This window comes from Lagenorhynchus albirostris, chromosome 17 (assembly GCF_949774975.1).
Source record: "Lagenorhynchus albirostris chromosome 17, mLagAlb1.1, whole genome shotgun sequence".
Lineage (NCBI taxonomy): Eukaryota > Metazoa > Chordata > Mammalia > Artiodactyla > Delphinidae > Lagenorhynchus > Lagenorhynchus albirostris.
In genome coordinates, this window is record NC_083111.1 from 10,346,225 (window position 1) to 10,359,466 (window position 13,242).

Below are 13,242 nucleotides of genomic sequence, written 5' to 3' on the forward strand. Positions count from 1 at the left end.
TGCAAAACTCATTTAATGCAAACGTACCCTGGCAATATAGATATTATTGATATTATACTTGAAGGGAACATTTTCATCCAGTGTATCTCATGGAAATTTAATTTCCTTCTTCTCTGAGAACTTGGAATTTGTTAGACTGTGTCCATTTCCAGCACAAATTTCCATTAGTACATAAAGTGTATTCTTACATATTAGAGAAGAATTTGTGACTTTAGAAAAATCCCACAGTGTCAAATCTATTGCTGTGAAGGTACATTTACTACGACACTGCAAATCACAATACGTATGAAGAAACTTAAAAAAAGCTACTTTAAGTTAATCATTATGTTGATTTTGATGTCAATTTCATGCCACCATGCTGTTTCTTTCTTTCTTTTTTTTGATGGGTTTTGTGACGAAGTACAGACTGGACTGATCTCAGATCAAACAGAAATTGGCACTTTTAAAACAAACAAAGCAATTACATTTGAAGAAATTAAAAACAAATAGATGAGCTAAGGACATTTAGGTTAGCTTTGATAGATTTCTTTTCTTTCCTTTTAGCTTCTTTAAGATTTTACTTTGTACCTAAATAAAACATCAGAGTCTGGATACTGAATACCAAACAAAAAGCGGTTGTAGTTTAGTTCTAAGGGCTTATCATCAATTATTTCTGAATCAAAATAAGTTAAAAATACAACCAACAATTGCTTTATCTCAACTATTGCCAAAAATCGGCCTGGACATTTGCTGACTCCAAATCCAAATGGCATGTGGTAATACTTCAACTTTTTCCCTCTTTTAAAAAAGGCGGTTTTCTTCTTACCACTTTCTGTAAAACGATCAAATCTAAACTCCTGTAAAGAAGAAAACAGAGTGTTAAAATCAAATATTTCCATGAAATAGTTTGAGTTCAGGTTCACACAGTTGCCCGCTCTCCCTGCCCATCTTTTTTTTTTTTTTTTTTTTTGCGGTACGCGGGCCTCTCACCGCTGCGGCCTCTCCCATTGCGGAGCACAGGCTCCGGACGCGCAGGCTCAGCGGCCATGGCTCACGGGCCCAGCCGCTCCGCGGCATGTGGGATCCTCCCGGACCGGGGCACGAACCCGTGTCCCCTGAATCGGCAGGTGGACCCTCAGCCACTGCGCCACCAGGGAAGCCCCTCCCTGCCCATCTTAAAAGGCTTCTTTTAACCCAGAAAATACCAGGAAGTAAAACTTAATAAGTGCAAATCATGTATGAACTTTCAAAAAACCCCAGTGTTATTAGAAAATTACTTCTCCCATATCAAACAAATTCAAACTTTTCTATATGACTTTTCTTCACATTTCTCTCCTACGCTGAGTTTCCTAAGTATAGAGGCAGTATTTCTGTTTTTGTTCTCTAAGGTGGGTCTCCACATACGGGCACTTGAAATACCAATGTTGGGTAGAGGGAAGGGCTCCTGCAGAGCTACCATGGTTAGCGGACAGTGAATCCTACTGGCCCCAGAGGCTGCCTACCTAAGGATCCCTCGTGTGCCCTTCTCTATCCCTTCCCATCAGCTACTGAGGGATGAGAAGGATGAGTTTAGGATTTAGTGTTGGGATGAAATAGATATTAAATAATAAGATTCACATTAGGCACTAGAGAAGAACTAAGCCACAAAATCGTCTGGATTGTGTTTTGATGTTGTATCGACTTTCTCCTATGACAGCTCTATTTAGAATGAGTGTTCTTTGGGTTAACTCTCTTGGTTTCTGAGATGTTTTCACAAGTAAGTTATAGTACTTGTTCCAGAAAATTACGGGACTGGTTTATGGAGGGTGTTGGGTCCTCCATCTTAATTTACTCTCGTGTGAGTCTCTGAGAGGACACTGAAGGACCTTATTTTAGCCCATGGTGAATTAAACCATCGATTACATTAACGCACATGGCACGCATGACAATGACCAAGTCTTTCCCGTACGCGGTGCTCATTAGCATTAGACCTGCTCAGCTCACAGCTTTGCTATGAACTATGAAGCCAAAGGCAAAGAAGCAGGTCAGACTGAAAGCATTTAGGTTATAGCGAAAACCCTACAGTTCACGTATAAATCCTGAATCCGTCACAGATGATCTGATTTTCTCACTCAATGCCAGTATTCATGTCAGCAAAATCATTTCCTTTAAAAGTATTGGTTTTATCCCTAATTACCTAGGATACTGATGTTGATAAATATTCAAGCTTAGAGAACACATTTTGTGTGGTTTCTATTCCACCCCCTAAACTTGCAAGTTGATGAAATCATAATGGCAAAATTAATCTGCATCAGAGTGCAAGTATATTTTCCCACAGATAGTTCTGGGATGTATCTGGATAGGATCTAACCAGTGATAACCTAAAAGTATCTGTCCATCCTTGTAGTACGGATAAGGACATTCTCTGTGGACATCCACTTTGTTACTGGAGATAGGATCGCTATACGGTACTCTCTCCCAGTAAATCTTTTTCCATTACTGGGGCCCAAGCCTGCTTGCCTGGGTTCAGTACAGGTGCTTCCTCCTTCTTACTGACCAATCTGAGGAGACCAGCGCTCTTCCCAAGAGCTCCTTCCCTAGGCCAAACCAGTTGATGTCAATTTTGCCATGAAATGGTTTTCTATTCTGAAAAGCTCTCCCTGTGGTCAGTCCTATGGTTTAAGCCAGAACATGCAAAAGGAAAACTTAGCTTGGGTTATGACTTCATAGTGTGCTGATATCATAAATAAACCAGAGACTGTCATGGCTTTTCTATATTTCTTTGTGTACATGAATATGCAGCTGAGAAGTCACAGTGACCAACAAAGAATGCCGAAGTGCTCTCCCAGCCCTGCCATGTTCAGTTAGCGTACGTTCAATACCCCCAAACATCTAGTCAACCAGTAATGTCACTCCTCTAGTTTTCCATCACCTTCCATTCGATTTCCTCACAATAAATATCATAGAAATTCCTATTTAGTTGTTTATATTATGAAACAAGAAGGGAAAAGGCCAACTTCTTTTGCTCTGTGGCTACCATTAAGCTCAAAGGGCATATGGGCATAAATAGCTTTTTGAGTCAAAATTTCTTCTCAGTTTGTTTTCCGTTGCCAGGACATGGAGAACCCAAGCAGGAGCCAATTTTAGGATGGGCTTGTGGCAGCTGCTAAGAATATAGTCTGGTTTTAGAAAAAAAGAAGGGGTGTAATAGTCTCACCCCAGAAATTCTGGGGTCACAGTGACATAGAACAAAAAGTTAGAAAGCTCAAGATGCTTTGATCTTTGATCTGGAACAACTTGAATACAGGATTTGTCATGTTGCAGTGACCATAACAGCTGGGTGCTTCATGATTAAAAAGGGTCAATTAAATGCAATATTATTCAATGGAGAAGAACAGAGAAATCATAAGAGAAAAGCATAAGACACTGAAATTCCCCATCACTCCTCTACTGACTGTTGTGGTTGTTCCTCAACATCTTTCTTTTGCAGGAGATCTCTCGAGGCACCAATTGTGGTAATCCCATTGCTCTGGCCTCTCACTGATTTAGGAGAGGGTGTATGAACCCGTCTCTCGGTGCTACAGGGGAGGAGTGTATGGGGCCATCTGGGAGAAGTTCCCTTCTTGTGAAGAAAGAAAAACACGACAAATTGGTCCATCACTCTTCCTCCTCCAGACCTGGTTATATGTGTATATGATGCCTGCAAGGCTGCAGCTATGCTGTCACCAGGCTGAAGCTAGCCCTCAGGAGATGGCAAGCCAAGAAATCCCAGGAGATGGGAGGTGTCACACTGTCTTATTTATCTCCATATTTTCAAAGCCCCACCAGAGTGCTATGCACAGTGAGGTTCCATATATGTCTGTTGAGTGAGTGAATAAATACATGACAATAAAGTATATTTTAAAAGCAATCTTCAAACTTTTGAAGAAAACAGAGATATTGAATGAATAAATAAAGATGGAGAGAATGAAGAGTAGATGAATATTCAAATAGAAAATGTTTACAAATAGAAAATGGTATAATATTTAGCACTAGAAATAAACATTGGGTAGACGATACAATTTCCTGGATAGAGAAGAATTTTGGGTATGAGTGACTGAGGGACACTGCATACCACCCTAATCTGTGTCCTCCAAATTTTATGTTTAGTTCAGTTCAACAGCTTCTTTTTAGCACTTCCTGTATGTGCAGCATTGAAGTTTGGTTGCTCAGTGGTTGCTCAGTTTATGTTTGTATCCTTGAAATGTACTAAATGGCACAATCTCTATTCCAGTTTGAGAGACAGACAAAAAATTATTGAGAGTATTTCCACATTTGTCATGACTAGTATATTCTAATAATAGTGGAAATAATCAAAAGAATGTTGATACAACAATTTTTATAGTGATTTAGAATTTTTTCAAGGGCTTTCAAATTTATCACTTTATAATCCTTACACCTCCGAGAAGTAGGTTGGGCAGACTTGCATGAGGTGAAATAAGGCTTTCGTCTTCAGAGCCTTGGCGGGGGGTTGGGGGTATGTCAGAGGCTTTGTAGTTACTTTGTTGTTTCCCTGTGTCCTTACTTTAGGAGGCTATATGGTTAAGGTAATGCGTTATCATCTTAAATGTTGGCTGTTTCTTCCCTATGGCCCAGCCCTTTATACCTCAGCACCTCCATAGAAAAACCAACCAACAGATCTGGTCTTCTCCATAGCTCTATTTTTGGATGCTGCATTTTGGCAGAAAAGTAATCATCACCATTTACTGATCACTTGAGAGCCAGTGGCTAGAATTCTGGCTGACAACTGACAAATTTGAAGAAGGCTTCATAAAATTTTTAAAAAGTATCCATTCCTAGTTAATTAAGATCTAGATTTTCTTGGGTAGCATTTAGACCGATAAAGAAAGAAGAAAAGAGAATTGGGAACAGGTGGTTCCTTTTGCTCTCTCTCATTGTTTTAATTTCACGTGCCAATTTTCTTTTCCACATCAGCACGTGCCACCTGACTGGCTAACATTACAACAAGCTAAGGAACCCATATTCAGGAAAAGAATACTTCTCAACACAGTTTACGTGTTGCTAGCTTATAGGCCCAATTAGGTTCCCAAACATTTTTTGTTTAGCCTACATTGCGTTTTAAACTTAATTTCTCCAAACATTTAAAAATTCTAAGCTTCACCCAGAAATCTGAAGTTTAAAAAAAATAATAAAAATGACTTGGTCGCATCAGGTCTACATGCTTGTTAAGGACTGAGGGTTGGTTCCAAAGTAGCCACATGGTCTCCCTTAGATGCCTCCTGGGCTGTCCTTTCACCAGAGTTCTTACCACTCCTGATAGTATTGCTATATTTACACACAAGCCACCTCATCTACTGGATCTAATTAGGCCCAGTACGCATCTGAACGTGCGATATCTGTAGTGATTTAACGTTTCAACTGAAGTATATTTTCACTTTCAGAACATTCATCCATCTCAGCACCTCCTATTTATTTCCTTCTATGGGTCTCCTGCATGCCAGGCACTGAGAATTCAGAGAAGGTAAGGACAAGGTCTCTCCCCTCCTGGAACTTACAGTATATGGACACACAGGCAAACAAGTAATTGCAAAATACCGTGGGGTGTGCCGCATAACAAAGGTACAGCCAGGCCACAGAGTGAGCAGTGGCAGATTCTCTGAGGAATGAGGTGGGAATCAGGGACAAAGAAGAGGTGATTAAGGGGGATTATTGTGGAGTCACCTGGAGTCTCTCGGTGGACAAGAGAGGCATTCAACAATAGAGAGATGGGTGAAGGAAGATATAACCTGTTTCTAGAATGAAATATTCTAGGGTCTCTTGGGCTTGAACATCCTGAAACCATGCCTCATTGGGTTGGGGGGGAACCAATGTTCCACGAAGGCACCTCAGGTTCCATGTCCTCTGAGAATAACTATACTTATATCTGGAGTTGGTCTTCCTCATGATTTTAGCCTAAGAGCTATTGGCTACTTTCTATATCTAAGGACTGGTCTTCTCATTCAAGATCTGTAGGGTACAAAAGTCAGGCAGTGAGGAGTATGAACTTCGGATGAGCTCCTGGGATAGTGCTGTCCGTGACAAAGGCCAAGGATGGAATTTTCCAGAACTTTCTTCTCTTTTCTTACTGTTAGTGCATGATTGTTTTGGGATGGGCATCTGTTACACGAGCCTCTATACCATCTACTTATTGCCATCCTAAGTGATTAAGAACAAAAGGAATCAATCCATAAGCCTGAGAGTGGTAAGTGCTCAGTAAATGTTTATAGAATGAATGATTACATAAAGGCCTTGCCAAAGCATATAAAATTGGTTCTGAACGATACCATTTTTTTTCTGTGCCGCTAACTATCAGCATTCTGCAACTAATTTCAAGGAAACAATACCATAGCACAAATTAGCTAGTTGATTTGAACATTAGTCAGGCATAGTTGGCTAATGTTAAGTCTAGTAAATAATAGAGAATGCTCTTCAACTCAAGCTAGGGCTGCCCTAATGATGCTAAGTCAGAGTTCACAACACTGCAATTTTGTTCTTCCCACGGATTTAGTATGAGGCAAACCCGTCCGACTACCATTTATTATGTAAAGTTTGGGCATTGATATTTAGCATGCCACAGGAAAAGTATAAATCGACACACTTTCAAATGTTTAGCTTTGATATTTAAATTCCTAGAAGTCTAACTCACGGTCTTTTCCATCATGGCGGCAGGGTTGGGGATAGAGAACAGGAGGAACCCTAAGACCTTAACAACGGTGGTGATTTGGTAAACATTGATTATTTTTTGATAACTTTAATGTTGATTTTACTATTGTGACATGAATAATAAACTTGATGACTAGCAGGATAATCACATAATAAAAATACTAAGCAGAAATTAAAAATTGTAGATAGAAATGAAATTTTTTAAATTTTAAAATATTTTTCAAATATTAGCTATTTACTTGCTTTACTTATTGACCACCTAGTTCCGTAGGGAATTTCTTTTTTTTTGATATTTACAAACGTGGAGATGAAGCCTGTTGTCTGCAAAAATGTTCATTCACTCACCAATACCCTACTTCTGATCTGCTATCATTGTTCACATAACGCCTCTTCTGAAATACACAGAAACCATATGTACATTCTCTCCTCACTTAAACAATTTTGCCTTTGCTGATGAAATAAATGCTAATTATCTCATTGTATTTGAAGTTTGTCCTTTTCTTATTAATTTCCAAAATTCAACAAGATTTTAATCCAGCCTGGCTGAGAAACATCTTAGAAACAGGGTTTAAAAGTGGTTCAGCTCTAAACTGCTCAAAAAGAGCACAGAAGTTTCCCTTTGACAAATGGCATTTTATATACAAAAACCACTGCAGCAACAACGTGACTTCCTGAGAAGCACAGGCAGAAGATGACTCTGCTCAATTTGCATGCAGGTGGTGAACCTCTGAAGTGGTATTAAGGGATGAGCCAAGGTGGATTAATTTCCAGTCTTTGATATTCATTAACTCCAGCTTCAGAAAAAAATACAAGGAGATGACACAATTACCCTCAGAGCTTTACCTGTGAGCAGCAGCTTCACAATCTCAAGTTCATAATGCCATCCTAATTGATCAAGAAGGGGCACATACCTTTAGTAAGAGGTGAAAAAGTAGATGAGCTTAACTCTGGCAAGGACGGTATCTGACTCTGGGACAGTCAACCCCACTCTGGAAACACTTAGCAGAAGAGTCATTATTTATTCTCTAAGCCACCTGTCAATAGCTAGCCCTCCATGGGTTTTAATAATTCTCTGCCAAGCAAAACTTAATTTCGGCCTCAAGTGAATAGTGTCCATCAAGGTATCAACGTTCCTTTCATTTGAGGGAACTGGAGTTTAGTCTCATCGCTGTATTTCTCTTTATAGATCGTGAAACCTTTGAAAGAGAGATCCTTAAGGAAACCTTTCAGTAAATAGGAAAATGTTCCCATTGGAAGGAAAAACAGGAGTCATTAAGCTCTCTCAAATTCTTTCTGGAACAAGATGGTAAGAGAAAGAGAGATCACGAGGGAGAGGAATGTGCGTGCAGTATCTAAGAGGGAGCAATACCGGCGTGATGTTTATTTACCTCTGGAGCTTCAAAGATTTCAGGGTCATAATGTAAGACGGGAGGAAAGATGCCTACAAAGTCTCCCTTTCGCAGACAGCAGTCCTGGCTCTCTAAGTGTAGTGTCAAGTCCTCTTGAACGACACGAAAGATGCCAGAAAAGGAGCATAGTCGCAAGACCTCAAGAATGGTGCTTTCTGAAAGAAACAAGCAAGCAACATTTTATTAAAATGTGACTGCTCCTGAAAAGTGCTCTCAATTTGCCATTAAAGCACATAAACAATAGCTGTGATTGACAGGGAAATCCTTTCCCAATCAGATCCATTGAGCACCAGGAAGGAGCCAATGGGGGCTCTGAATGGGAGTGAGGAGGGGAGGGATGAGACAGCTGTGGCCCAGCCCCCAAAGCTCGGGGCATTTCACAGGCAGGAGACAACAGCGCTGTACTGGGGCAGAAAGTCATTAATTAGGAACTTCGTAGGCAAGAATGATCTGCAAGAGAGGAAGTCTGTGTTGGGGCATACACACTGGAAATTAAAACCGTATCCCAGTTAAAGTACACCACTGGTGGGTTATTTCACCAACCTTCGGAACAGTGATGCCTTCAAAGCCAGGCTTAGGCATTTACTAACCACTTAGGCAGTTAATAGTTAAGTAATTGTAGTAGTGCTTTCTGAGATAGCTTAGCACTTAATTTCTTTTATGCTGGTTGTAAATAAAATGTGAGTCAGCATTTGCTGGAAAAATTTCAAAGGGAAAATACTTTAATAGGAATCTGAAGAAAACTATATTTCCCCCAGCATCCAGGGAAAATAACAGCCACCATCATAACCTGGAAGATTCCAGAAGCTGAACGTCCTTGCTTTCCCAGTGGCCTTCACCTTTTGCTCCTAGCACGACAGATTTTATGGCTAATTTCCGGCAATTTATCCTGGCAGTTTGAGGAGGAATTCCTTTGGGAATAATATGCATAATTTGCATAAATCATTCTGATAGCATGCATATCAGCATGCAGCTCCTGTCTAGGTCTGCATCTTTGCCTTCATAATCAAAACTGACTATGTTTTCACCAGCGTGAATGGGTCTTAGAAGAAAAAGTTTGATTCTCTCTAATCAGCAATGCGAAAAAAGAGCTCCAAATTGAGCGTTCTTTCCCCCTTCACATGGTAACAAATGGTTGTATTTATGGCTTGCAATTTAGAATCTCTGTCTCTCTCTCTCTCTTTCTCTCTCTCTCTCACACACACACACACACACACACACACACACACACACACACAGAGGCCAGTTTCTTAGTGTTCAGCAAAGGTCTGAAATGTAGAATAACCAATTATTAGATTATAGAGGCGGGCAGGTCAGTGAGGGCTTGCGTCAGGCAAAAAATAAAAATAAATGCTATTTCCCCCAAATTGAAATCTATGCACAGCTTGCATAGGGCTATCAAGTAGCTTTGGGGACCTTCTCCCAGGAGGTTTCTCCCTAAGCATTCATTTGTCTAAAGAAATGAGGCTGCGGTCAGCTCTGTGTGGCCAGTGTGGTGATTCGATATGACGTACAGTGAGGCTGTGCATATTCTTCTGGACTGCCTTCGTTATTATAATCAGGAAGAGTCAAATCGGTTTGTTGGTGACAGGGCCAGAAAAGAACTTTGGTTTTGGAACATGGACTCCACTGCAGATAGCCACAAGGCACCTGACACGACGGATTTCAGCTGGCAGGACACAAGCGACCAACATTTCTATGGTGAAAAGCAAGGGTCAGCTTCCCGTGTACTGCTGCTGGCTCATGTTGAATCAACAGCAGCATAACATCATTTTAGCTTGTGGTGTGAAATGGTAGCTGACATATGCAGCAGTGCTGTGCACCCACCAGGTCCAGGAGTGGTGTGGGAAGAAGAAATACAAAGCAAAATAATTGTGGGGTGGCCACTGTGACAGGGCAGGCATCCGAATAACACGGTCACATCCCATTGGCTGACGTGCTCGCGGGAAGGGTGGCAGCTTGCGCCCACTGCGGTATCACAAATGACAATTGGGCAAGCGTATCTTATGCGGAAGTTAATCACAATAATGGAGTACAAAGTGTGGCTTAGCGGTCAGGTCATAAATGACAAATCTGTTTTACCTTCCAGGACCGGTTATGTGCGCGAGACGAGGTTGGCTCTGGATCGCAGCGATCATGATGAGAATCATCGGAGGACAAAAGGAATGAGTGGCATTATTATCCACAAAGGAGAGGGGAGCTTCCGTGGCTCTGCGTTACAACGTACAGACACAAAAGCCACAGCCTTGCCGCCAGCTCCAGGAAGAATGCAGGCAGGGCTATATATACGGTGAGAAGAATGACAACTGCACAATAAAAAAAAATTGCAGCCTCTACTTGTAGTTGTCATAGTTGAGCAGACACCAGCCAGTGCCACTGACAGACCAGCTGGGCCCTGGGAGGCCTTCCATGCTGCACAGTAAATTACCCTGCATGGCGGAGCAACATCTGTTTCTGTGCTAGTGCCGAACAAACAAGGCAATTGAAAACATACCAAGGGATAACCAAGCAACAGATGAACATGACCCGCATTTTTTCTCCCCTTCTCACACTCGAGGTGCTAAACTTCATTGTGCAAGCACTCCACGAAAGAGAGGCCAGGTTGGTTTGATAAGGTGTTGTCAGAGAGATTTTACATATTTCCAAAATGGAAAGAAAAACCTGATAGTATTGTTATTCTTAGAATCTTCTTTCCCCCTTCTATCTTCATTTCTTTTATACCAAAGCTAGCACTCAGTTCTCAATTCGCTCTAGAATTAAAAAAAAAAAAACTTTCCATACACTTATAAATATTCAGTCTTTAAACCTAATTTGCTATACTTAGTTCACATGCCTTCAAGCATTTGTCTTCCAATTTCCACTGAATAAATGCGTACTAATGAGAACTAGAGCAAGCTGCTGAGGCAAAGCTGGGTGACTTGGGTCTGGCCTGCCACCAGCTTGTGATAGGCGGGCAAATTGAGTTAAAATGAAAAGTCTTGTCAGCTGAAATTCAACATGGTAGCCAAACAGCAAGCTGTCAATCATTCCAGCCAAAACAAGGGACTGCAGGTAATAAAAGGTCATTGTGATCATTAGTGCACTTGGCTTTCATATGCAAGTTAATTTTAATTAAACATGATCTCTATCTGTAAATGTTTTATAAAACTTGTGCATAATGGGTTGTTAATTTATACTTACATTTAGCAGGTAATAGGACCCTCTACTTACTAAATGCATTGTAGAAAAATGGCTATCAAGAATGCAAATATTTGGGGGGTAATTTACACCAGGCACTGCAAGGTGCCAACAATTGCAATTGTGATTAAGATAAGGCTGCCTGTGTTTTATTAAGAAGTGAACTTTACTGACTAGTATCACCAGGGAACTGGATTACAGAATTCCCACAGTGAACTTACAATTCAAAGCCTGCCCTGTCTTCTTCACTTGGCCAGGGAGATTTGTTTCTCTTTGCAGGATATAAAAATATTCTGATTAAGTATCCCTTCTAAGCAAAAAGCTGGGGAGTATGTTGAGCTAAGATGCTTTATAATGTGACGGGGAAGGAATATGGCAAAGGAGAGGAAACGCTGGTAGAAAAAGGAATATATACACTCTCTCTTCTGCCCTCATAGCTCAATGCTGGCTGTACTAATTGACAGATGATTCTCATTTGCAGATTTAAAGAGCTGAAGCCGTTCATGACAATCAATAATGCATGTTACAACGCAACCACAAATAAGCACATCCAAATTTCTGCCTCACACTTAGGCCACGTCTGGATATGTGGAATGAATGTACTGTGACATGGCCAGACTGTTAATTTGGGTCATCTTAATGATTGGTGCAGACTGTCACACCATCTGATTAGCCATGGTGATCAGTGGATAGCGGCAGTGGCTGCAGTGAAATGAGCAGCCAGACCCTGCTGCAGTCGACGGGGGGCTGAACACGCCGATGGTCTGAAAGAGGAAGGCGGACAGGAAAGGGAAAGGGGGCTCTGGAGGCAGTGTGCGCTACAAGGGTGAGGGTGAGGAAACAGAGTGAGCCTCCAGATGTGTAGGCGAGTTTTTACAAAACCACTTTCGAGACAGGTGAGAAGGTAAATAAGGCACTGTGGTCATCAGACAATTTGAAGCCAAATAATTACTCTTTGGCTCAACAACTGTGTATTTTAAGTAAAGTTAAAAGCAAATCTGAATTGGTACGAATGCCTTTCACTCTGCGCTGCAGGCATGGCTTTTGGTTTACTGCTAAAATACACAAACGTAAATTCAACATTCACAGAGTCAATAAATGCACTATTAAGGAATTTCTCTGCTCAGGGCACTGGGCCACTGCTGTTGGTGGAAAAAGAGAACAGAGAATATGGATGTGGCCTTCACACACACTACAATCTAGGTGTTAAGTCGGAAGGTACATATATACAGGAATGCTCTCCAGGATCCTAGTGAAGATACTGTTCAATTTTTGATTGGATAACTCCAATGATGGCATTCAGAAAGTCCATTTTAGTAGCAAGTTATTTTTCGTACTGAGCTGAATTTTCCTCCCTTAAATTTCCACCCTTTAGAAGACACAAAGGCAAAAAAATTGAATCTCTCTTCCACATAACAGCCCTTTAAAAATATTTAAAGACAACTATCATGTCATTTTTTAATTGTCCATCAGAGATGATATGGCCTTTAGTCTTCAATTCAATTAGTCAATATGCCTCTTAAAATGTGGCAGAGCTGGGTGTGCTATTTCAGTTGGAAAAGTAGAGAGGAACTACTTTCTCTGCCCTAGATACCACACTTCTATTAATATTTTGTTGGAAGCAGATGAGCAACAGATTTTTGAAGTAATGTCTCTCCATGGACTTGTGTTAAGCTTTCTGATATCCTATAGGTGATCAGCTCTGACTGCTCATTGCAATCACCGAGGTGGTTTAAAAAAAATAAATGTTCCATAACAGGCCAATAGCATCAGAACCACTGCATTAACTAAAACCTTTAAATTAGTGGTTTTGAACCTTGGTTACACATTAGAGTCGCTTTGGAAGCTTGTAACGCCATCAGCCTGCACCCCAGACCAATGAAATCAGAACCTCTGGGGGTGATTTGAGTACTTTTTAAAGCTCCTGAGATGATTCCAATGAGCAGCGGAGGTTGAGAACCACCCTCTTCTGCTGGGCCACACATTTCCTCATTCT

The 13,242-nt window shown here is 40.9% G+C and overlaps 1 protein-coding gene across 2 annotated transcripts in view; it reads right to left on the minus strand.

Annotated features, from left to right (window-relative positions):
• LOC132508227 (cytochrome P450 7B1) overlaps nt 1-13,242 on the minus strand; it is a 183,488-nt gene continuing 170,246 nt past the window's right edge. The window contains exons 5-6 of one of the 2 annotated variants that reach the window (XM_060128227.1): nt 8,049-8,224; nt 1-836 (exon numbers count right to left, since the gene is read on the minus strand). In XM_060128227.1, coding sequence (XP_059984210.1) covers nt 549-836; nt 8,049-8,224 — 464 coding nt within the window. In that variant the 3' untranslated portion in view covers nt 1-548. The remainder of the gene's footprint in view (nt 837-8,048; nt 8,225-13,242) is intronic. The other variant, XM_060128228.1, reaches the window with a different exon arrangement.